Source organism: Leucoraja erinacea, chromosome 7 (assembly GCF_028641065.1).
Source record: "Leucoraja erinacea ecotype New England chromosome 7, Leri_hhj_1, whole genome shotgun sequence".
Lineage (NCBI taxonomy): Eukaryota > Metazoa > Chordata > Chondrichthyes > Rajiformes > Rajidae > Leucoraja > Leucoraja erinaceus.
Window position 1 is genome coordinate 55,993,102 of NC_073383.1, and position 26,566 is coordinate 56,019,667.

The 26,566-nt window shown below is 41.5% G+C and overlaps 1 protein-coding gene across 10 annotated transcripts in view; it reads left to right on the forward strand.

Annotated features, from left to right (window-relative positions):
• Nucleotides 1-26,566, forward strand: part of LOC129699036 (R3H domain-containing protein 1-like) — a 194,664-nt gene that overhangs the window by 56,241 nt on the left and 111,857 nt on the right. For 6 of the 10 annotated variants that reach the window (XM_055638628.1, XM_055638635.1, XM_055638634.1 and 3 more), the window contains exons 2-6: nucleotides 4,124-4,319; nucleotides 7,641-7,842; nucleotides 14,626-14,835; nucleotides 21,915-21,956; nucleotides 23,355-23,444. In XM_055638628.1, coding sequence (XP_055494603.1) covers nucleotides 14,665-14,835; nucleotides 21,915-21,956; nucleotides 23,355-23,444 — 303 coding nt within the window. In that variant the 5' untranslated portion in view covers nucleotides 4,124-4,319; nucleotides 7,641-7,842; nucleotides 14,626-14,664. The remainder of the gene's footprint in view (nucleotides 1-4,123; nucleotides 4,320-7,640; nucleotides 7,843-14,625; nucleotides 14,836-21,914; nucleotides 21,957-23,354; nucleotides 23,445-26,566) is intronic. The other 4 variants (XM_055638636.1, XM_055638638.1, XM_055638631.1 and 1 more) reach the window with 3 other exon arrangements.

Below are 26,566 nucleotides of genomic sequence, written 5' to 3' on the forward strand. Positions count from 1 at the left end.
TGAGCCTTGCGGTACCCCACTAGTCACTGCCTGCCATTGTGAAAAGGACCCGTTTACTCCTACTCTTTGCTTCCTGTTTGCCAGCCAGTTCTCTATCCACATCAATACTGAACCCCCAATGCCGTGTGCTTTAAGTTTGTATACTAATCTCTTATGTGGGACCTTGTCGAAAGCCTTCTGGAAGTCCAGATACACCACATCCACTGGTTCTCCCCTATCCACGCTACTAGTTACATCCTCGAAAAATTCTATAAGATTCGTCAGACATGATTTACCTTTCGTAAATCCATGCTGACTTTGTCCAAAGACTGGATAGACTAGGCTTGTACTCGCTAAAATTTAGGAGTTTAAGGGGGGATCTTATTGAAACGTCCAAAATTCATAAGGGGTTGGACAGGCTAGATGCAAGAAGATTGTTCCCGATGTTGGGGAAGTCCAGGACAAGGGGTCACAGTTTGAGGATAGAGGGGAAATCCTTTAGGACAGAGATATGAAAAACAAAATTCACACAAAGAGTGGTGAATCTCTGGAACTCTCTGCCACAGAAGGTAGTTGAGGCCAGTTCATTGGCTATATTTAAGAGGGCGTTAGATGTGGCCCTTGTGGCTAAAGGGATCGGGGGTATGGTGAGAAGGCAGGTACAGGATACTGAGTTGGATGATCAGCCATGATCATATTGAATGGCAGTGCAGGCTTGAAGGGCCGAATGGCCTACTCCTGCACTTATTTTCTATGTTTCTATGAGACTGAGAAACCACAAGTTTTTTTTCTATTACAAATCTCAAATTGTGGAGTACAGAGCCAAATAAATAAATGATGGGTCGTTGTCCCAAACATTATGGAGAGCACTATCTGAACAACGTTTAAAAGACATTTGGACAGGTAAATGGATAGGAAAGGTTTCGAGAACTATGCGACCAGGTAGTAATTGTGTTGATGGGGCATCTTGGTCGGCATGGTCAATTTTTGGCTGAAGGACCTTTTAAACTCATTTTTTGCATACAAATGGCACAAGCCTATTTGTCAGAAATTTGAATGCACACATAAATTAAATCAAGCAACATTACAAAGAAAGTAGATGCATGAGGAGGTAATTTGACCCTTCGAGCCAGCACAGCCATTCATTGTGATCATATCTGATCATCCACAATCAGTAACCTGTGCCTGCCTTCTCCCCATACCCCTCGATTCCCTTTGCCCCAAGAGCTCTATCTAACTCTCTTTTAAAATCATCCAGTAAATTGGCCTCCACTGCCTTCTGTTGCAGAGAATTTCACAAATTTTCACAAATGTCTCTGGGTAAAAAAGTTTTTTTCTCATCTCAGTTTTAAATGGCCTCTCCTTTATTCTTAGACTGTAGCCTCTGCTTCTGGTCTCCCCCAACATTGGGAAACAGTTTCCTACATTTAGCTTGTCCAGTCCTTTTATAATTTTATATGTTTCTATAAGATTCACTCTTATCCTAAATTCCAGTGAATACATGCCCAGATTTTGTCCAATGTCCAATCTTTCCTCATATTGTCAAAGTTCATTTCTTAAAAAGCAGATAGCAACAAACGTTAAAGGTAGACCATGGCAATCTTTAATTGATTCGTCAGACGGGAGTGGCGAGATTACAATGAGTACAAACGTTGCTCAGTGCTTCTCAGCCTCCCAATCACAGAACAAAGAAGAGTTAGCACAATTATACATTTTCCTTATCAGTAAAATACTCCTACCAAGTCTGTATATGTAGGGATCTCACTTAACTTTTTTTCACTGTTACCAGCGGGGCAACCGAGGCAGCTTTTTAAGTTGCCAAATGACAGTTTAGGTGGTCAGTTAAGACGGCTTGCATGACACGTGCGATAATGTGCTCGGCCGAAGTGCGTAGTTACCAGTTGGAATTATGCTCAATGATGCATTCACATATTATTTCTGCTTCAAATAAAGTCACAAACTAAACATATTCACCAATCAAGACATGATATACACCACAATGACATGCAGCAAAATTACAATACAGTATCTCGTCTCTTTTTACACGGTGCAATTAATGCAATTCCTATTATTTCTTTCCACTTCCAAACAAAAATTTGGTTGGATTATTCAACTATGATCAGCCTCGGTGAGACCACGTGCAGGCTTGGCGATCATTTCGCACAACACCACTAAGTTTCCAATAACCAACCTGATCTCCCGGCGGCTCAGCACTTCAACTCACCCTCCCATTCTGAATCTGACCTTTCTGTCCTGGGCGTCCTCCATGGCCAGAGTGAGGCCCACCGCAAATTGGAGGAACAGCAACTCATATTTTGCTTTGGTGGTTTACACCCCAGCGGTATGAACATTGGCTTGTCCAATTTCAAGTAGTCCCTGCTTTCTCCTCCGCTTCCCAGCTCTCCCTCAGATCACTGTCTCCGCTTCTTCCTTTCTCCTTCCCCCCCCCCCCCCCCCCCCCCCCCCCCCACCCCCCCCCATGCCCCCCCCCCCCCCCCCATCCCCCCACCCTCACATCAGCCTGAAGAAGGCTCCCGACCTGAAACGTTGCCTATTTCTTTCGCTCCATAGTACCACTGGGGGTATGCATACCCCACTTTGGGAAACACTGCTGTATTGCATTGTTGCAAATCAAATACTGTAGTTGGATTTTGTTAAATTCATTTTGAGCACCATTCAATCGATTAATTAAATTTTGTCAGATTTGGTATTTCCTTTGACGAGAAACACAAACAATTTTTGTTGGGTAGCAATTCTATTTGGTATGAAGGCCATCCATGACAAATGACAAGGTTTTAAGTATGATGTAAAATGTATCCCCTTTACCACAAGCAGCAATCAACAGATTTTTTAATAAATGTACTTTTGGCTCTGTTTTATTCGCTATGAATATTTTACCATGAAGTAATAAGTACTGAAAAATAATTTACCATTTTGTTCAATCAAAAATAATGGATGACCTGAAATTCATATAAAACATTCCTGGTACAGTTTTGATTATTCTACACAGGTTGTAAATCCATTAAAAAAATATATATTTTTTGTGGTGAAGTAATTTGGTAGAGCAAAAAACATGAACTTAAAATATTGGGTTCATCTCAGTAATTCAAGGTGATGTAAAATAATACAAGATTGTACAAGATTATTGTACATTGTACGATCTCCAATAATTTTTCTGAGCTGCCTTGAATAAAATATAAATAAAGAAAACGCAATCCAAATTGCTTTATTTCATTTTATATTCATTTTTTTTAATGTTTGAAAGGTAGAATAAGTATTGGTTCCGAAAATGTAAAACTTTTCCTGTATCAGTTGAAGACACGAGTCAGTTGAGCAATATCTGTACCTGTAGGGTCATCACACGAACCATCGGCCATTCCTCTTCCTCTGCAGATGGTGCACTGATTATAAATCCAATTGTTTTGTGGTGAAGTTGGTTGGTGGACCAAAAAAAACATGAACTCAAAATATTGGGTTCACAAGTTATTGGAGTAGAATTAGGCCATTTGGCCCATCGAGTCTACTCCGCCATTCAATCATGGCTGATCTCTCCCTGCCTACCCAATTTTCTTGCCTTCTCCCCATAACTTGAGGCTAATTTCAAGAAGAATAAAAAGCTTTGGTTTGTATCACAGAAATCATTAAATGATTTTGTGAAATCTTCACAACAAATAATAGCTTTTCATAGAAATGGAACAAATTGCACAATTGTTGTGAAGAATAACAAATATTATTATGCATTGTTATTTCTAAATGTGTTCCAACATATTTACTATATCCAAACATATTTAAATCTTTCTCCCATTTGTGTCTACTAAAAATTAAGCATCACAAATTAAGCATCACAAGTGAAGCATGTTCAAAGATGGAAAACTGTTATTTGCATCTGAAGGGTTAATTATGAACTTTTTCTTCATAACTTTGTAGAACGGTTTTGACTGGAACAGCATCAGTAAACTGCATACTGAAGTCTGAATGTAAAGAAGAAAGTTGATTCTGTAAAAAGATCAACTAAGTGGCAATTACATCAAATGATTGCATTAAAAGGTTCAAAGGAATCATGCTTTACTGTTTCCTTGAACATTTTGAAGTTGATTGAATGGAATCTATTTGTTAATATGCTTCAATTTTATTTATTCTTCAGGTATTTGGGAATGATTTGCCTGATCAGTAGGAGGAGGATTCGGACCAGGACTCCACACTGTTGATAAGGACATGGGACTCTCCTTGCCAGCTTCCATCAGGTTCAATACAATTGACATCTTCATCAGCAGCACTAAGGAGGAACCTTGGTTTGGTTTATTACCTAGTTACAGAAGCATTGCTGGCAAAAGCCGAAGGTAAATTTGTAAATCCCAACATGGTATTCTGCATTGCAGGACAGCAACAAAGTTTAGTTATCAAAATGTTTATTTTAATGTTATTAGATAAATCAAAATATACTGCATCAACTGACTTAATAACTAAACATCACTTTAGATGAATTAAATCTCATCAATTGCCATTTATATTGTACTAGATGGACAATATTTATCTTGCATACACACTCCCATCTTGATCATACTTTCTCTCTCACCCCCACTTTAATCTCATAAAAAAACTGACATACATCCACTTTTTGTTTTAATTAAAACATAAGTTGTTTCATACTCTGGAACTCTCTGCATATCATAACAAATCTTCTCAAGCTCCACTGGTTTCATTCAGGCAAAAGCTGAGTAGTTGTTGCAGGGAATGATTTATTCTTGCTTTTTCTATGCTTTGCTTGATATGTAACAAATTCATGAATCGCCTTAGTCTGCCTTCTATATATCTTTTGGAATCCTGTTGTACAATTTTAATCTTCCTCTGAGAAATAAAACCAATTGAAAAGGTTAAATGTTTTTAAATATATAAAAGATGCATACTGGAATACTTGACTAGGTTGTAGCTTATATTTCTTCTCAAGCAGGCCTTCTCCAGTAGAATGATAAGAGAGAGAGAGAGAGAGAGAGAGAGAGAGAGACAAGCCCGTGCTTGTCTCAGGTTGATGTAAATTGAGACAATTACTGGTGCCGTTGAAATATGTCTACCAATTGATAAGAGAGACAAGCTCAGACTCGTCGTGTAGTGATGTGTATTAACTGAATCTTATGATCATGACTAACATCTTTGGAATGTGATTAAGTGACACACAGAAAAAACACTGTGCAAATCTTTGTTCATTGAAGTGGTGGCTCGGGGAAGTTAAGTGTCTGTTGCTTACTTGACTGGTGTATCCCCGTCACTTCCGCTGGCAGATGATCAGTAAAGCTCGAGTTGGTTTACCTAACGATTTTGCGAGTTGTCTGTTTTTTAAGTAGTGAACCTTATCACAATTACATATAACCCACTCTTTTATGTGTACGATTTCATGTTCAACCGATATCCATCACATCACCCATTCTTACGTACTTGTACATCGTTCTTAACTGGAATCTTTAAATATATGCAATCTCGTTACTTCCGAGGTGCAGTCACTATCAAATGAAAGCTCTCCCTCCCTCTCCCTTTCCCTACCATCGGTCACTCCCTCCCTCGATGACCCCTCTCCCCTCGCTGCCCCCTTCCTCCCTCTATCCCCCTGCTCCCCCACTCCTCACCTCTCCCCTATCCCACCCCCCCCACGCTCCCTCCTCACCTCCCCTCTGCCCTCCTCTCCCTCTATCCCCCCCCACTCCCTACCTCCCCCACTGCCTCCCCTCCTCTCTCTATATCCTCCCCCTTCTCCCCCCACTCACCCTCCTCACCTCCCCCCACTTTCCTCTCTCTCTCCCCACTACTCTCTCCTCCTCTCCCTCAACTCACCTGCTCTCCCCCCACTCATCACGTCCCCCCATCACCACCACCCGCCCACGCTGAAAATTGCAATTTTTTAAAAAAATGAAACCATCCCTCGATCCGATCCACCCCCCCCCACCCCCATAATGAAAATCACAATGTTTAAAAAAAAATGAACCCCCCCCCCCCCCTCTTGTAGCGTTATCGTGTACCATTTTTGCGCAAATATACTACAAACAAATATAGAAACAAACAAATATAGAAATGAGAGTTAGTAATATGCTAGACCAAGTGCAGTTGGGTCTGCTCCCCCAACGCACCCATTCCCTACCCGTAGCTCACACGGGAGACGTGGTCCTCCAACTCAAGCCGTTCCCAAACATAAGAATCCAACACTACCCTGCCTCCCTCAGTATTGGGCTTTAAAAAAAATTCCAATTGCACTTCCCCTGCATGTTGCAATAGAAATTCGCCCTCCCCCTCCTGTGAGGTGAAATGTTCAGGGTGTTTAATCGCAAATAACTTGTGAAATATAAGATGAAATCTTCTGTGAAGCTGATCACTGCTAACCGAGCCATTATGACATCATCAGTCGAAGCTGGTCATTTTAAATTTAAAGTCATTTGATTTTATTAAACTTTAATCAGTAATAAGTCGAGAAATAGAGCATAAAATGTTCAGTGAAGGTGATCTCTGCCGAGAGGGGAAAAATGTGAATCAGAATATGTGAAAATGTTATCGTTACCACGTAGTGTTTTTGCGAAGATGCAAAGACAACCACATATACATACACACATATACACACACATACAAGATCAGACTTTTAATAAGTACTAGACCAAGTGCAGACCCGTTGGGTTTGCTCCCCCAACGTACCCGTTACCTACCCGTAGCCCTCATGGGAGGCGTGATCCTCCAACTGAGGCCGTTCCCGAATGTAAGATTCCAGCACTCCCCTGCCTACCTCAACAGTGAGCTTTAAAAAAAATTCCAATTGCACTTCCCCTGCGTGTTGCAATAGCAATTCGCCCTCCTCCTCCTGTGAGGTGAAATGTTCAGTGTGTTCCTGTGTTGCAACATTGTATCGAAGTGTGTTGGAAGCTGGCAGGAATGATTTTAACAGTAAAAATCTTGTGAAAGTTGGCAATTTTTAAAGCTTTAATCACGAATAACGTGAAATATATGATGAAATCTTCAGTGCAGCTGATCACTGCTAGCCGGACCATTGTGTTTTAAATTCAAAGTATTTTGATTTAAAAAAAACTTTTAATCAGTAACAAGTCGAGAATAAGTCGAGAAATAATGCATAAAAAGTTCAATGAAGGTGATCTGTGTTTAGAGGGGAAAAATGTCAATCAGAATATGTAAAAATGTAATCGTTATCGCGTGGTGTTTTTGTGAAGATGTAAAGACATACACACACACACACACACACACACACACACACACACACACACACACACACACACACGATCAGACTTAATAAGTATATGATATGATTGATAGATAGATGGATAGAGAGATGGGCAGATAGATAGATGGACAGATAGATAGATGGATAGATAGATAGATAGATGGACAGATAGATAGATTTACAGACGGACAGACGGAACATTGGTTTTGATTTAGTGACAATTCCAAATCTTTTCCCACACATGGCTTACATCATCTACCATCGTACTATCTATGCAATTTTTGAATTGTTCAAAGCCCCAAGCTATGTTTTAATTTGACTTAAATTGCAATTGGTGCAGTATATTAATGTGCTGATAATGTGTGCTTTGGAGCAGTCATGTCTGTATTTTCCTACATGACTGCTCATGTGTTCATTTCCGGATTTAAGGTATTGTCTTTCTGTTCAGGTGGACATAGAAAATCGCATTGCACTATTGAAAGAGCAGGGAGTTCTGGTATCCTGGTCAACGTTATTTCCCTCCTCAAACATCGCCAAAACAGTAAACGGCCAGTCATCACATTTGCTGATTGTGTACAACAACATCCCACAATGTGGATGTCACACTTGTCTCCAAAACAGTGAAGCACTTTAGAAGTCCTGAGGGCATGGTAAGATGGAATCAACCAGTATAGATTTTGTGGACTTCGTTTGTAACGATCGCTATAAAGCCTTCGTTTGTAACGATCGTATAAATAAAAATGAGAGCGGAATAGTAGTTGAAAGAGGAAAGGCAAACAATGGGTGAAAACACTTTATGCTGCAAAGAAGTATAATGGTTCAAGTAAAAGACTAGTACTATAAACATTTTATAGTGCCATAAACATTTTTTTTTCTCCCATGCATAATTATAATCATAAATTGAATGTTTAGTTTTTCTGTGGTGACTGGGATTTTAATTCTGTGGACTTAAAGCTAAAATGATAATTGGTATATTGCTTAAAAATACTATATTTGGTGTGTGATTAATTACTCCTAGCTATATCACAGCAATATAAATACAGTAACTTGTAACCTACATTATCTTGAACTCTCATGTAAATTCAAGATTACTAAACAATCATTGTACAGTCCAACATGAAAGAAAATCATTGAGCCTATTGACATGCTAGGTGAAATAGGTCACGCAGTACCTTGAACCTGCTTTGTCATTCAGCTAGATCCTGACACACCTACACATCATCTCCTGTACCTACTTTGCTTCACCTTCCTTGATACCGTGACTCAAAACATTATCAGTCTATTCCATCCACAGATTCTGATGACTCATTCCAGCTTTTTGCATTTTACTCAATGTTCCAGAATCTGGTTTCTTGTGTCTGTCTGTTAAATTCTATTATCATGCTAAAGACCTTTAGTAGTAGGGAAGAAACTGTTCCTGAACTGATGGTACTTACTTTCAAATTTGTGTACCTTCTTCCCAACAGGAGAGGGGACAAGAAGGAATGACCAGGGTGAAAAAGGTCCTTAATTGTGTTAGGTTATGTTTGAGAAATCTACTGGATAATTTTTTTTGTGGATTTAACTGTGATAATATGATGTCAACGATGTAATGTGGTATATTTGGATTTTCGGAAGGCCTTTGATCAAGTCTCACAAAAAGGTTAATATTGCTAAATTTAAAGCGTGTGGAATTGGGATTATTCTTTTGCCTTACATTGGTGACATGTAGGAAGCAGAATGACCAAATGTGTCCATGGGTTGGAAAATAGCGATGCTTCGGCCATAGCTATTCACCAAATATATCACTGTTTTGGGTAAGGGAGCTGAGATGTAATATTTATAAGTTTGCTGTAACACGAAACTGGGTGGGGTTATGAAGAGAAAGCACAGAGGCTTCATTGTGATTTTAGCAAATTGAGTGTGCAGAAGCTGTATAAACGTGGTTATGCATTTTGGTAGAAAAAACAATAAAGTAGAATATTATTTAGTGGTAATATTTTAAGGAATATTGAAGTATAGACTGAGCTGCGTGCCCTTGTACACCGGTTACTAGAGGCAAATGTGCAAATACAACATACAGGTAAGAAGGCAAATGGTATGTTGACCTCAACCAAGGACCAGAGTAAAGGATGTTTTGCTAAAATTATACAAGGGCTTGACATGAGCATTGTGAGCAGTTTGGAACCCCTTATTGAAGAAAAGATATACTTGCCATAGATAAGTGCGTACTTATTTTTGATGTGGCCTGAGTGTTGTATGAAGTGAGATTGCATTGACCAACACAGCATTTACTAGTTTGGAAGAATGAAGGGGAACCTTACTGAAACATGCGCAATTCTGAGATGGTTTAACAAAATAAGATGATTTCACTGGTATGTATATGGAGCCAAATGGCTCATTCTTGCTTCTGCTTTTCTATAATAATAATAATAATAATAATATTTATTTATATAGCACTTTTAAACAAAATCACTTTGAACCAAAGTGCTTTACAGAGATTGATCAAATTAATTGAATAGATTAAATGTCAATAAATTCATACAAAATAAAAAAAGAAAAAGAAAAAAGGAAAAAGACACAGAACAGTACACTATAGAAACAACAAGAAACGTCCCCCCACAGCAGAATTCACTGTGAGGGAAGGCACTGAAAATATCCAGTTCTCCTCCTCATAGTCCACCCGAGGTCGGGGTCTATATGTGGCCTCCTCAGCCAACCCGGTGTTTTCAGGCCCTCTTGCCGCGAAGCTGGATCATCGGCGTCGGGTGAACATCCTTCAGCTGCTAGGACTGAAGCGGCCGCTTCCTCCCCGAAGACTGCATTGGCCGGACCTCGCTTACCGCAAGGCGACCCGGTAAGGCATCGCCCGCTCCATGTTGGTGTCCCAGCATCTGCACCGCCGGCGAAGCTGTAGTCCCGGCAGGAAACGCCGCTCCAGCGCTGCTCCAGCTCGATGGTAGGCCGCTCAGAGAGGACGAAGATGCGGTTCGGAGGAAAACCGCATCTCCGACCAGGTAGGACTGGGGTTAAAATAGTTTCCCCCTTCCCCTCCCCCCACCCACCACATAAAAGAAGACCTCCAATAAACATTTTGTTCTGACAGGACTAAAAATAAAAATAAAAAAGGGTGAAAGGACGGACTGCAGGCGGAGCAGCCATACACAACGGCGCATCACCCCTGCAGTCCGCCATGAATTTTTATACTTAAATGGCGTTTGAATGGATCTGAAAATTATTTGGATTATAAGTCTAAGTAGTTCAACTGTTGTTTAAAGATTACTAGTGAAGACATTTCTGGAGTATGATGTCAAACCATTCATGCTCATTGTATCTGTACTTCACCGTACTTATGCACATCATATCATATCTATATACTTTTAAAACTGTGTGTGTGTGGGTGTATGTCAGCCTTTGATTTTGCCTTTGATTTTTTCCTTTGATTCGTTACTCCGCGAAAACCAGACGCAAAAATGCCGAGATTTATACCATTTCGCTAGAAATTTTACTTTTAAATTTGCAAATCCACTCATTAAATCTCGTAATTTTTCTGTACACATTTTCAATAAAATCCTTCACCAAACTTACTGTTTTTCTTTAAATCAGCAGCTGCTGACGTCACAATGCCCACATGCCGACCAATCCAGGCCCACCTGCATCCTGGCCCCACCCCCGCCGCTGTGGATTTAAGGTGCAGAGATATCGAGAAAGTTCTGCAGAACTAAGATTCTACAGCTGCGTTCCGCTGTAGCTTCTTTGTTCTACAGATCGTGGGGCAGCGCTCCTCACGCGCTGAATTTCTCCACATAAGTTCCGCTGAACTCACAGCTGGCCCAGCTCGCGAAGCCCCGCCTGCCTGAGCGCCCTTCCCATCCTCTGCGCGCTCCAGAGAGTCAGAAGCCCACAGCTGGACTCCCACGCCCGTCCGCCCATTCCAAACCCCTCCCCCTTCTCAAAATGCTCTGCAGATCGGGAGGTCACAGCCGGTCACTGGAGGTCACCGGCTTGAAAATGGCGGCGGCAGTTATTGTCGTGCGGGGCATAAAGGGCCTGCCCCACCAGCATCATACTCACCAATCAGCTGGGCAGGAGGCGGGCCGAATTAATTTGGATGTCACACGGCATCGGGCGGTGACCTCATCACGCAACGGCACGCCAGGCGGTCATCGAGCAACGTCACGCATTAGGCGTACGCCGTCAAGACGCTGCATACAACGTCAAGATGCTTCGTACGACGTCAAGCCACTGGTTACGCCCGTCGAGACACTGCGTACACCCTCAATGCGCCTGCGGGCCGACAAGCCGTTGACGCGCGGGATTTTCGGACAGTGCAAGATTTTTGGAGCCCCGAGCGATTTCAGGACCAGCCCCGCGAAGCCGTTTCCCCCTGTCCCCTCCTTCTCTCCTCCCCCTCCTTCTCTCCTCCCCCTCCTTCTCTCCTCCCCCTCCCCTCTCTCTCCTCCTCCTCCTCCTCCTCTCCCTCCCTCTCCTCCCTTCTCTCCTCCTCCTCCTCCCCTCTCTCCCCCCCCCCCTCCCTCCCCTCCCCCCCCTCCTCCCTTCCTTCCTTCCCCCCCTCCCTGTCCCTCTCCCCCCCCCTCCCCCTCCCTCTCCCCCCTCCCTCCCTCTCCCCCCCTCCCCTCCCTCTCCTCCCCCCTCTCCCCCTCCCTCCATCTCCCATCCCTCTCCATAACCCCTCTCCATCCCTCCCTCTCCCCCCCCCCCTCTCCCCTCCCCTCCCTTTTTCCCCTCCCTCTCCCTCTCCCCCCTTCTCTCTTTTCGCTCACTCCCTACCCCCCCCTCCTCCCTAGATGCACTTGCAAGTTGGGGGCTATGCCTCAGTAGTTATGGGGTAAAAGGAGAAAAGCATATTATTTGCAATAATATTAATATATTAACAAGGGGGGTAGTTAGCGTGTGTGTGGTGGGGTAGTCAGTGTGTGTGGGGGGGTGGTTAATGTGTGTGATGCCGCATCCCCCCCCCCTCAACCGCACGTTGGGGCAACAGACCCAACGGGTCTGCACTTGGTCTAGTATCTATTAAAACTGTCTGTGTGTGTGTGGGTGGGTGTGTGGGTGTTATTTTGCATGTGAAACGTTTCTCCTCAAAAACCAGACGCAAAAATGCAGAGATTTTTACAGTGTCGGTTGGAATTTTACTTATGAGTGCAGAAATCCACTCCTTGGTCAATTATTTCCCCAGATTTTGAATAAATCCGCCGCTGTGGATTAAAGGCGCAGAAAGATCGAGAAAGTTCTGCAGAACAAAGATTCTACAGCTGCGTTCCGCTATAGCTCCTTTGTTCTACAGATCTCGGGGCAGCGACTCCTCACACGCTGAACTTCTCCTCATAAGTTCCGCTGAACTTTCTCCTCATGGCCGGCGCAGCTCGCGAAGCCCCCGCCCGCCTGCGCGCCCCTCACATCCCCTGCGCGCTCATTCCAGCTGTGGATTTCCAGAGAGTCAGAAACCGGTGCTTCTTTGCTGTGAACGCTCGCTCCTGGGCGAACGCGTCTTGTCTTAGCAGCTTTAAAGGGCTGTTGCCAGCTGGCAGTTATCAACGGCTGCGGGCATCGCAAGGCCGAGTTACGTCAACACCCCCCCACCCCCCTGACACGCGCTGGCATTTGGCTCTCTGACTCCTCCCTGTTCTGCAGGATCCGGAGGACAGACGAAATCCTGGGGTGGTGAAGAGGGGGAGTGGGGGGATTGAGGGAGAGGAGGGAGTAGGGAGGGAGAGGGGGGAATGGGGAAGGTGAGGAGGGAGAGTGTGGGAATAGAGGGAGAGGTGGGGGTGATAGGGAGTGGGGAATAGATGGACTGCCCCCACCCCTCTCCCTCCCCCTACCCCTCTCCCCCTCCCTCCCCACTCTTCTCCCTCTCTCCCCCCCTCCCCCCTCTCCCCCTCCCTCCCCACTCTTCCCCCCTCTCTCCCGTACCCCATCTCCCCCTCCCTCCCCACTCTTCCCCCTCTCTCCCCCATACCCCTCTCCCCCTGCCTCCACACTTCCCCCCTTCTCTCCCCTACCCCATCTCCCTCCTGCTCTCCCTCCTCCCCTCCACTCCTCCCCTACCCCCTTCCCTACACCCCATCCCCACCCTCCTTCACCCTCCCCCTCCCTTCCCCCCCACCTCTCTCCCTCTCTCTCTCCCCTCTCCTCCCATCAGCGGATAGGGCGGTTATGGGGTAAAAGGAGCAAATTAATAATACTAATATAATATCAAGGGGGGTAGTTAGCGTGTGTGTGGGGGGGGGGATAGTTAGTGTGTGTGATGCCATTCAAAATGGGGGTGCGTCTTCATTGCCGGGAAATATGGTACTTTATTAAGAGATATGGCCTTTGAAGCCAAATTACTTTATAAAACTCGACTGACAGCTTACGGAGAGGAGAACAATCTGCGTATGCGCAGTTTAAGATTATTTAAAAGCCGACTGACTGCCTACCCTGAGTAATTACTCGCGTCATGTGCCTGCTACCCCTCCACCTATTCTCAGAAAATGACCACAGAATAGTGAGCATTTTTCTGCTCTAATATATTTATCCATTTTGATCAATTTCTAATGCATAAAAAGATCCAGAAACAACAAAGCTCAATTAAAGCATTTTATTTTCTAATTCGTTGTTTTTATTGTGTGCATACTTTTTTCCTTTCCTTTGGTTCAATTGAATTGACAAGCGGCTGCGGATTGTACAAGGATCTTGTTTTAAGCTGTCAACAGCCTAGCCGATGAGTGTCAACTGTCGCCTTGTAATGAATAGAGTGCTTGATCCTTTTTAATCTGGTACTTCCAGGGTGCTTCCATTTCAACCCGTTTGGCAGTTATGAGGGCAACTGCAGCCTCCCTCATCATTTACTGACTGCGGTTTACTCAGCACAAATTAGGATAAAATCAAAAATAATCTGGGTTTAAAAATATGGTTTTAGCAAAAATTTAAAAATGTACTAATTATGGTAATCTCATAATCTGAAACTGTTTTAACATTTTAGATTAGCAACTAAGTGGTGTTTAATTAAAAATCCTATTTATCTAATTATACCATGAAGCTTCTTGGTAAATCTAGTGTTAATGTTAAATACCACTTTATTTTTGTGATCTGAAAATGTTGAGGTGTTAGAATCCAATCTGTCATGTGAGGAGCCACACTTCACACTGGTTTAACAAACTATCACCATGTCTTTTAATCAGTCTTTTATGCTTGGTGATAATGTAACAATTTGCCAAATGACTTTGAAGATGCATTTCTTAAATTTAATAGCATTCAGTATATCAATTTTACCTGTTTCTCAAATGAAATACATTGATGCTAAGTCAGAAGTCTAGAAATTAATAGATTATGGTTACTTTAGATAATCAAGGGTACCTATTTATAGAAATTCATTTATTAACAATTCTAACATATTGAAGGAGAAATCTTAAAATTTAATGTGAAACTGATTCTTTATCTTGCTGCAGGTATCCCATTTTTAGTAGAATTCAGAGTGAACTTATTCAATGACAATGTCTGATAATAGTATTGTAAAAGAAGAAGCTGAAGCAATGAGGGCTAAAGAGAGCACCTTTAAGCAGACATCAATAACCGAAAACCTAGTCAAATCAGAAAGCCATGAATCAAAGGCAATGGAAAAGGATGAAGGCTGTACAGATAGGAGAATTGATTCTCAGGTAAGATCTACTAAACTTATCTACATGTTTTAATGGTCATTCTATTTATCATTATTGTAATGATTATTTCTATCATCATTCATGTTGAATTGCAGTAGAAGCAATTTGGCTATTACTGCAGTGATTTCCAATTTAACCTATTTTCACTGTTCTTAAAATGTAAACGCTCACTCTTGTGTAGCTCTCAGTTAATTCAAAATAATCAACAGAGAGAAGCTTTGGCTCTCCTACTGGTAGCAACTTAATGCACAACTCGAAATCTAATATATAGGATAGATGCCTATTTAAAAAATTCAAACACATAAATTGGTAATGCTACTATAATATAATATAATGAAGGCGGCAATGATTGTTGCAGAGAACTGATTTTCTGCATTGGCTTTCTAAAGCAGACCTTATCAATGTCTACTATTTAAAGCACAGTACTCATTTGTGTCATGATCTATGTAGAAAACATGGGATCATGGTCATAAGGTTAAGTATAAGACATTTAGAGAAGTATAAGACACCTTGAGAAGTACCTGGGATTAATGATTGAAGCAGAAACTATCAGTAATAAGAACTTGCTTTTCATTTATATGTGAGCTTTCAAATCATTTGCTTATTGCCCCTCTCAAAGTACCCTCAAAGGTAGTAAATCACAACAATCAGTATGGATGAGTATTTTAATAGTGCCATTAGGTGATGAGTTCCAAGATTTTGTTATGGTGAAGTCACAGGGGTCTTGCTCTCAGGCACCTTGCACCTTGATAACATATGTTACTTTTTTTTAGTTGTAGTTAAGTCTTGGAAACTTGCAGCAGACTACTTAATATTTGATGCATGCTGTAATTCCAATCATTATACCATGCACATCCAATTAAAGTTTAATACTGGAAAAACTTTTAATCAATATAATAAATGGAGATGGTAAACAATGATATTCATTTGAACAATGATGAATACCAATATTGTTCTTATTTTCCCTCTGAAGATTTCAGTTGTGTCGTGGAATTGTATGTTATACGCTGTTTTGTATTGTAATGTTCTGTAAGTAACGTGACATATCATTGTCATATCAGCTTGAAGCAACTTCACTTGGATCATCTCCGACATCTCACAACTGTTTCGTGATATTACCGTCCCCATCTCAGGAGACAGACAATCGACTGCCATCTATTATAAACCTACTGACTCACACAAATATCTTGAGTACACTTCTTCCCACCCTGCTTCCTGTAAAGACTATCCCCAATTCCTCCATTCATGCCGTATCTGCGCCCAAGATGAGGTGTTCCATACCAGGACATCTGAGATGTCCTCATTCTTTAGGGAACGGGGGTTCAACACTTCCATCATAGAGGAGGCCCCCTAGTCCTCACCTTTCACCCCATCAGTCGTTGTGTACAGCGCATAATCCTCAAACGTTTTTCTGCCACATCCAACGGGATCCAACCACTAGTCACATCTTCCCTTCTCCACCCCTTTCTGCTTTCCGCAGAGACCATGCCTTCCACAACTCCCTGGTTAACTGGTCCCTTCCCACCCCCTCCCCAGGTACTTCCCCCTGCAACCGCGTGGGGAAAACGTGACTCGCCAATCAGCAGCGAAGTCCCAATGAGGTAGAGATTGGCTGCTTCACCCGGCCTAGCCACCGTTTTTAGGGGACGTCCGGGTCAGGGGGATTTCAAGTGCATTCAACCCACTGACTCCCACAACTATCTCGACTACACTTCTTTCCACCCTGCTTCCTGCAAAGACGCTATTGCCAACTCCCAATCCCTCCATCTATGCCGTATCTGTGCCCAAGATGAGGTGTTCCATACCAGGACATCCGAGATGTTCTCATTCTTTAGGGAACGGGGATCCCCTCTTCCATCATAGATGAGGCCCTCACATGTGTCTTCTGGGCACTCCGCCCTTGCACTCCACCTAGTCGCAACAGGGACAGAGTCCTCCTGGTCCTTGCCTTTCACCCCATCAGCCGTCGTACACAACACATATGTATACCTCTGACATGTTTTTACTCCTCCAACGGGATCTCACCAATAGGCACATATCTACCCCTTTCTGCCTTACACAGAGACCGTTCCCTTCGCAACTCCCTGGTTAACTCATACCTTCCCCTGCAACTGCAGGTGATGCAACACCTGTCTCTATACCTCCTCCCTCAACTCTGTCCAGGGACCCCAGCAGTCCTTTCAGGTTAGGCAGAGGTTCACTTGCACCTCCTCCAAACTCATCTGCTGCATCCGTTGTTCAAGATGTGGACTCTTATACATCGGTGAGACCAAACGTAGAATGGGCAATCATTTCGCTGAACACCTTCGCTCAGTCCGCCTGGACCTACCTGAACTGGTTGTCAAACACTTTAAATCCTCTTCCCATTCCCCACTGACCTCTCTCTCCTAGGCCTCCTCCATTGTCAGAGTGAGGCTAAATGCAAATGGGAAGAACAGTATCTCATATTTTGCTCGGGCGGCTTACTGCCTGCCATTCTGAAAGTGACCCATTTATCCCTGATCTTTGTTTTCTGTCTGCCAATCAATTTTCTATCCATGTCAGTACCATACCCCCAATACCATGTGCTCTGATTTTGCCCACTAATCAGCTATGTAGAACCTTATCAAATGCTTTCTGAAAGTCCAGCTACACTACATCCACTGGCTCTCCCTTGTCCATTTTCCCAGTTACATCGTCACAAAATTCCAGAAGATTAGTTAAGCATGATTTCCCCTTCGTAAATCCATGCTGACTTGGACCGATCCTGTTACTGCTATCCAAATGTGCCGCTATTTCATCTTTTATAATTGACTCCAGCATCGTCCCCACCACCGATGTCAGGCTAACTGGTCTACAATTCCCTGTTTTTCTCTCTCCCGCCTTTCTTAAACAATGGGATAACATTAGCTACCCTCCAATCAACAGGAACTGATCCTGAATCTATAGAACATTGGAAAATGATCATCAATGCGTTCACGATTTCTAGCCACTTCCCTGGGATGCAGCCCATTAGGCCCTGTGGGTTTATCACCCTTCAGTCCCATCAGTCTACTCAACACCACTTTCTGCCTAATGTGAATTTCCTTCAGTTCCTCCGTCACCCTCGATCCTCTGGCCACTAGTACATCAGGGAGATTGTTTGTGTCTTCCTTAGTGAAGACGGATCCAAAGTACCTGTTCAACTCGTCTGCCATTTCCTTGTTCCCCATAATAAATTCACCTGTTTCAGTCTTCAGGGGTCTCACTTTGGTGTTAACTAATATTTTACTATCCTCCTTTATATTCTTGGCTAGCTTACCTTCGTACCTCATCTTTTCTCCCCGTATTGCCTTTTTAGTTATCTTCTGTTGCTTTTTAAAAGTTTCTCAATCCTGTGGCTTCCCACTCATCTTCACTATTTTTTTTCTCTTTTATTTTTAACTGTCCCTGACTTCCCTTGTCAGCCACGGTCGCCCCTTACTCCCCTTGGAATCTTTCTTCCTCTTTGGAATGAACTGATCCTGCACCTTCTGTATTATTCCCAGAAATACCTGCCATTGTTGTTCCACTGTCATCCCTGCTAGGGTATGTTTCCAGTCAACTTTGGCCAGTTCCTCCCTCATGGCTCCATAGTCCCCTTTGTTCAATTGTAATACTGACACTTCCGTTTTTCCCTTCTCCCTCTCAAATTGTAGATTAAAACTTATCATTATATGGTCACTACCTCCTCATGGCTTCTTTACCTCGAGCACCCCTACCCCAGAAGAGATCCCAGTGGTCTATAAATCTAAATCCTTGCTCCCTGCATCAGCCCCCCAGCCACACATTCAGATCCCCTATCTCCCTGTTCCTGCTGTCATTAGCACGAGGTGCTGGAAGCAATCCAGAGATAACCACCCTGGAAGTCCTGCTTTTCAGTCTTCTTCCTAACTCTCTAAACTTGCGTTGCAGAACCTCCTTCCTCTTCTTCCCGACGTCGTTTGTGCCCATGTGCAGGGACTTCAGTCTGAAGAAGGGTCTCGACCCGAAACGTCACCCATTCCTTCTCTCCAGAGATGCTGCCTGTCCCGCTGAGTTACTCCAGCTTTTTGTGTCGATCTTCGGTTTAAACCAGCATCTGCAGTTCCTTCTTATACAAAATTTCATGACTGACTTGTAGAATGAGCCCAAGTCTCACGATGCACTGTGGTAGACATAGAATGTTAAATCTACTTACTCAGCATGGAGGCAAATGGATTTAACAAGGCAGACAGATTTCCATCCCCTTGTTTCTTCTGATTTGATGAAACTTTGAGGGGTTCAGATACACTATTGAAGGGTTCTGCTCTCCATCATCAACAAAGGTGGACCTCTGTGCTACCATATCAAATAGGTCTATCTCTGTGGTTGACCTTAACATAAATAAGATGACCAAAAAGCTACTACATTTGAAAGGTGATTCTGAGTGACTTGTCTGTTCTCTGGTCTATGAGGCAGTTCTTCTAAGTTTGCAATGTCTTATACTTGATCCAAGAATCTGTTATCGCTGTTAATATTTGCTGTGGATTTGTTCAACTATATAGCTTATTTAAAGACCCAAGCACGGTGCTATAAATCTGGTGTTGGCCTTGGCATTGGTTTATTATTGTCATGTGCACAGTGAAAAACTTTATTTACACATTATCCTGACAAATAATATCACACATTAGTTCATCAGGTAGTGCAAAAGAGAAAATAAACAGAAGGTAGACTATAGTGTTACAGCTACAGAGAAAAAGTAAAAATTAATAAAATTGAATGAGCCGCAGCGAGCTAGATAGGAAGATCTGGAAATGCATCCCTATTTATTGACTGGTCCGTTTGAGAGTCTGATAATGGTGGGAAGAGGATGTCCTTGAATCTGGAGATTCCTGTTTTCAAGAGTTTGTATTTTGTGCTCAATTGGAGAGGAGAGAAGAGAGAATGATGGGATGTGAGTGGTCTTTGATTATGTTGGCTGCTTTCCCGAGACAGGAAGAAGTATACACGGAAGGTGATTTTGGTAGGAAGGGGAGGTTTGAGGTGGAGGTTGGTTTTGTGTGATTGACTGGGCTGCGTTCATAACTCTACAATTTCCTGCTGTCTTGGGCAGAGCATTTGCCGCACTGAGCTAGAATACATTTGGATAGGATATTTCCTGTGATGCTTCTGTACAAATTGGTAAGACTCTTTGGAAACATGCTGAATTTCCATCGCTTTCTGAGGAAGTAGAATCATTGGTGTAGTTTCTTGCCCAAAGCGTAAACGTGATTGGACCAAGGCAAATTGTTGGTGGTATTCACACCAGGAACTTGAAGCTCTTGACCATCTCTCCTGCAGCACCATTACAGACTGGGGTATGTAAGCCCCCAGCTACCTGAAGCCGATGACCAATTTCTTCATTTTGCTGATATCACCAGCTTACCAGACTCATGAAGTACTTCATGATGTTGGACGTCGGAGCCACCAAATGGTTGTCTTCAAGACATGTTATTTTGCTTTTCTTTGGCATTGGGGTGATAGCAGTCATCTTAAAGTTGGTGCACATAGGCATGAGAAAAGTGTTTTTCACATTTTCTGAAGGACGCTGGACATTCTGGTGGGTTTTTCGAACAAAAAATAGGTTAAGTTGTCATAATGCTGATTTTTTTTGTTCATTCCTTTGAAATTTAATTAATTAACTCATTTTGCAATCGCCAGTATTTTGTGGTGTGATCTGGATTCACTGATTTGGTTTAACTTTGTACTTGTGTCCCTCAAGTTACCACTTTGCACTGTCCCTCTAAAGTTACCATTTTGCACTTTTAAGGGCATCTGAAATAGGAGTGGGAACAGACTGTCTTGCACCGCAAGCCTGCTCCACCATTCATCAAGATCAAGGCTGATCATGCACTGCAACATTATTTTCCTTCACCATCACCATGTCTCTATACATTGTCGGAACGATGACTGAAACTTCTTTGCATAAGCCCCAGCCCTTCTTTGCATAAAATTATAAATATTGCTCCCCATATGAAAAAAATTTTAATCTGAATCCAAAATCTTTGATCTTTTATTTTAAGATCATGACTCCAGTTCTTAATTCCAACCAGAGAGCAACCTCCCCACATTAAGTCCATTGTGCCTCCTTTCAACCTTGAGGTCTTTCTTTTTTTCCCCAATCATACTCCACAGCATAGAGGCCAAGTCCATTCAATCTCACCTTACCATCACCGGAGCCAGTTTGTTGGTTCTTTGGTGTTTTCTATGGCTATGCTTTTCTGTTCTGCACCTCAAACTAAATAACTTGATATTCTTACAAAATATAACCATTTTCCCACCCACCCAACATCAACAATGTTTATAGTTTTTTTTTTAAATATTGAATCACTCACTTTTAATAGGGTGCATTCAAGTAAAAGCTACTAAATATATTCTAATGGTGTATACAAAGCAAATTTTCTGGCACAATTTAGCTTTGATGGAGGATGTTGATTTATTAGGTTGTTATGATGGAGCTTTGTCAAAAGTCATAGAGCATAAAAATGGCCCCTTCAGCTTATTGAGCTATGCCAACCAAGCACCCATGTACACTTATCCCATTTTATTCTCCCCGCATTCACCTCCATCTCTTGAGATTTTACAGCTCACACGGGGAAATTTTCATTGGTCATTTAACTTATCAATCTACACACCTTTGGCGTGGGAAAGTAAAATGAAGCTCCCGAGGGAGACCTGTGGCTTTCTTAGGAGAAAGTGCAAACTCAACACAGATTGCACCAGAGGCCAGACTTGAACCCTGCTCGCTAGAGCGATGAGGCAACTGTGCCACTATACAGCCTGGCAACGATCACATTTTTCCCCCACATTTTTATAAAATGTCAATGTTGCATTGTCCATACGGAGAAATGGAAGATTTTTTAAACTGAATTGCTTTGTTAAAAATCCTATTGAATTGCGCCAACGATTTATGATGAGTTATCACAGGCTTGCATTTGAACATTGTATTGTGGGTTAAACACCTGGATCTTACTGTCATGTGGATCAGATGAATATTGTAAGTCACAGCCATCAAATTTATTATCATACGTTCAATTATTTCAATAAGTTTTTACTGCAATGATATCTTGTCCACTGTACAGAGACAAATACAAAGTCTTGGACAGCATGGAGAAAGGTCCAAGGTATAGTAGAAGTGTCTCACAGCATGTCAGAAAAAGTGATTTATGCTTGTAATTATTATGACAATTGTTTGCAAGAAATGTATTTTATTTAAATATGGCTTCATATAATGCAGCATTATATTCTTGTGCATGTGTTTTTGATACGGTTTTGTCATTTAAAAAAACAAGTAGTTACAGTGCTTTATTGGTTTGTTGCTTTATTTCATAAAGCTCACTGATTCTATTATGCTGACTTGAAAATTATTTGGGTGTTTTTAGATGTACCCATATATTTTGATTGCCTAGTGTGTGTATTTTTGTATTTTGTGAAAATATTTTGGACCTATATTAATTGTGCATGGTTGTGTGCTTAATGCTCATAGTTTAGAGCAAATATTTCTTTGCTTTTTGGAAATTGGTTATTAAGGGTGTACATTGTTGTTTGCACTGTGTTGTGTTTGCCAGTTTTACTCAAATCGAAGTAATGTACATCCCTAAGATTTTTTAAAACATACAAAATTTTTTTATCTGGCATGAAGAACCTTATCTTAAAAGATTAACAATGCGATCAAATGCATTTTCTATGGTTCCTAATGCGCAACAATAAATTACAGTATTTTACTTTATGAAAATAGTACCCATCTTGAAATAAGTCGGCTGTAAAGTAGAAATATTAGCATTCAATACATTGCACAAAATTGCATGCAGCACTTGCCTGGTGTATCATGCTGATATGAATGTTTATGAAGGCCAACTTTAATTCTGTAATCCTCCCTTCACAAAACTCCATTCTTCCACAATTTTTGTTTTTAAAATTAGTACTTTTTCGATACTGTTACATTCAATAGTGTTTTCCAAAGTAACACTTGGCAAACTCATGGTGTCATGGTGATCACCTTGGGCAAATTCCACCTTACTTTCTGGATCTTCACAACAAGACGAGCATGATTTTGACACATGGCTTGTATTGTTTTAACTGGAGTATCTTCATTGTAAACGTAAAAACTATACGCCTCTCGGCTCAGCTAAAGGTGCAATTCTTGGATAATTGCGTGGTCGGATCTGATTGTAGAAGATTGTTTAAGAATTGTTTATCAAATCTGAATGTAGCATTTTTAAGTGGAGAAGGCTGTTTAAGAACTTTGGAATGGCAAGGTATGTTGAAGTCTGTACCCTGTAATAACATAATATTGCAATATTGTAACCAGATTATTATCATTTGATCCAATAAATTTAGATTTATTTTGGGATATCCAAACAAATCAATCTAACATATTGAAATTAAAAATGATCTTGCAGATCTCATTTTAAGCTGTTACGGGGTATACCGTTGGAACAAGTTAACTACTGATGAAATAAATGAAACAAAAAATATTTTTAGATCCTGCATTTGCCCTAATAATTAATGTTTTCCTTCAGTCGAATTCAAAGTTAAAGCTAGTGCGGAGCCTGGCTGTGTGTGACGAGTCCTCTCCTCCGCCCACAGCTGATGTTCCACAGGAGAATCAGGTAAAATGCATCAGTGCATTGAATAAATAAAAACCTTGGTCTGCAGTAACGACTTTTGCAAATTCAGATTTGTAATTTTTTTATTATTACTTTAGAGTGGTTGAATATTTTGTTTAATACTAACTGGTGTAGAAATTAAAATTACAAATAGCTATGTCATAGCCAATGCTACTTTTTTTAAACTTAAGTTTATTTGGTTGTAAAACTATAAAAAGTCCCCTAAAAAGAGAAATTGAAGAAGAATGGATATTGGGTAATTTTTTCAGTACATTTTAATGGACCTCTTTATAACGGATTTTGGTTTATATCGGACTCGGCTACCAACGACAGCCCATGCTGCCCCGTCTTCCTGGCGTTTACACCACTAACTGCCCACACCACTGCATGCTCCACCTCCCCCGCCGTTTACAGTACAGGATAACCGTGCCACCCCTGGCTCGCACTGCCTCCCCTGTCATGCAGAACGGCAGCACACTGCCGGCCCGCACAGCTTCCTCGGCTACTTCCAGGTTGCATCTGCTGCCACACCACTGCCCATTACCTGCACACAGGCTACCTGACTCCCCGATTTGCACTTCTCCCCCAGCAGACGGGGGCTGTCAACTGACGTGGATTTCAAGCCCAGTTCCTGACCAAGAGTCTGAAGAAGGGTCTCAACCCAAATTGTCACCTATTCATGTTCTCCAGTGATGCTGCCTGACCTGCTGAGTTACTCCAGCACTTTGTGTCCTTTTTTGTATTAACCTGCATCTGCAGTTGTTTGTTTCTACTACTTATACTATGCTAATATCTTAATTGGTTACAGCAGACAATTTGCAAAAACAATCTCCATGCCTGTGGTCCATTATAACGAGTGTTTACTAGTGTATTCTACTAGCAATAAAAAAGTGTGCATTTTGGTAGCTAGTAATTAAAAACATTGTATAACCATATAACAATTACAGCACGGAAACAGGCCATCTCGGCCCTACAAGTCCGTGCCGAACAACTTTTTCCCTTAGTCCCACCTGCCTGCACTCATACCATAACCCTCCATTCCCTTCTCATCCATATGCCTATCCAATTTATTTTTAAATGATAACAACGAACCTGCCTCCACCACTTCCACTGGAAGCACATTCCACACCGCTACCACTCTCTGAGTAAAGAAGTTCCCCCTCATGTTACCCCTAAACTTCTGTCCCTTAATTCTGAAGTCCTGTCCTCTTGTTTGAATCTTCCCTATTCTCAAAGGGAAAAGCTGATCCACATCAACTCTGTCTATCCCTCTCATCATTTTAAAGACCTCTAACAAGTCCCCCCTTAATCTTCTGCGCTCCAGAGAATAAAGACCTAACTTATTCAACCTTTCTCTGTAACTTAGTTGTTGAAACCCAGGCAACATTCTAGTAAATCTCCTCTGTACTCTCTCTATTTTGTTGACATCCTTCCTATAATTGGGCGACCAAAATTGTACACCATACTCCAGATTTGGTCTCACCAATGCCTTGTACAATTTTAACATTACATCCCAGCTTCTATACTCAATGCTCTGATTTATAAAGGCTAGCATACCAAAAGCTTTCTTTACCACCCTATCTATGAGATTCCACCTTCAAGGAACTATGCACGGTTATTCCCAGATCCCTCTGTTCAACTGTATTCTTCAATTCCCTACCATTTACCATGTACGTCCTATTTTGATTGTGATTGCAAAATTTAAATCGCCATCAAAAAATCACAATTGAAGTTTAATTTTACTGTCAGTAACATTGTCACAGCCTACCCTTGAAAGAAATTGTAAAACAGCTTTTAATTTGCAAGTTTGTAGTGATTAATCAAAAAATTAAGTGCTGTTATGTGAAAAAATATCATTGAACTTTGAAATGATCCAGAAGACTGAGGAGAAAAAGACAAAAGCGACATGGTTCATTAAATGGAACTTGAGTTATTTTGGCTGGTAATTCACCAATATTGGATTGTGTATTTACCATATGCCACAGAACTACTTTTGAAAAATATTTTAGACTTAAGTGTCTTTTTATCTCTATGACATACTGATCTGTACATTTGTACATTAAGATTATAAATATGATGTATCTGGTTGTTGGTCTCCGTTGTTTGAATTATTTTGCATTTAAATCATAGCGATGGTGTCTTTGAAAGGAATGTAATTATTTCAATATTTAATGAAGGCTAATATTTTTATAGATGAGAGATTTATTAAGCTTTGAATGAAGCTGCATTTGATGTGTTTTGTTTAGATGGGACAATAAAGCCCTGGAAAGAGTTGTGTTTTCGTGGAAAATAAAGGAAAAAAAATCTGAGAATGGGTAATCTGATCTATGCAGATTGAAATTGGAATGACTTGGAGATTTGTTTTAGTATTATACTCTGATGTTTATTTTTCCCACAGATGTTCCTGTAAAAAGTTGCATTTTTGTTCAGGGTTTAATTCAAGTTGCATAGCATTCAGTATTTCACTGGTCAGCCAGGATTCCTGACAGTTTGTGTGATAGTACTTGGGAGAATATTCCTAGAGTAACACACTGCAAATATTTAATATAAAAATATGCTATTAAATCTGGTGACATAACTAGGCTGATCAACTGATTTAACTCGACTACTACATTCCTGAAAGTCTTAGCCTTGTTTTTGTATTAAAGTGATGATTTCACGACTTACAGTTTATATATCCTAAAGATTGTCATGCTATTGTTTATTTGACTTTCCTGAGAGATCCAGGTGAAGTGTGATATTTTGCACATCAAAAAATTAACCTTGCACCTGTTGCTGGGCAGTCAACTGAATAGTCCATCCTTGGCCAACTGTTCCATTTCCAAACCTTCAATAGGTGTATGATCTATTTCCAGTCTTTTCTGGGCTTTTATTCCAGTACTTAATTTCCAATAATAAGACAATAATAGTGCAAGACATATCATGTTTAAACAAATAGTTTTGCAAAGCTGTTAAAAAATGCAATGACGATACTTTTAGCTTGGAATGAATTAATGAATGTTTATACAAGTGTTCAATACAAAGAATTTGCCTTGGTGCTCTTTGCGGGAAAAGCTGTTGGGAAAGGGGGAGAAAATGCATGGCAGTCATTGAGGAGGCAGAGGCAGTGATATGGCTTTCATAGC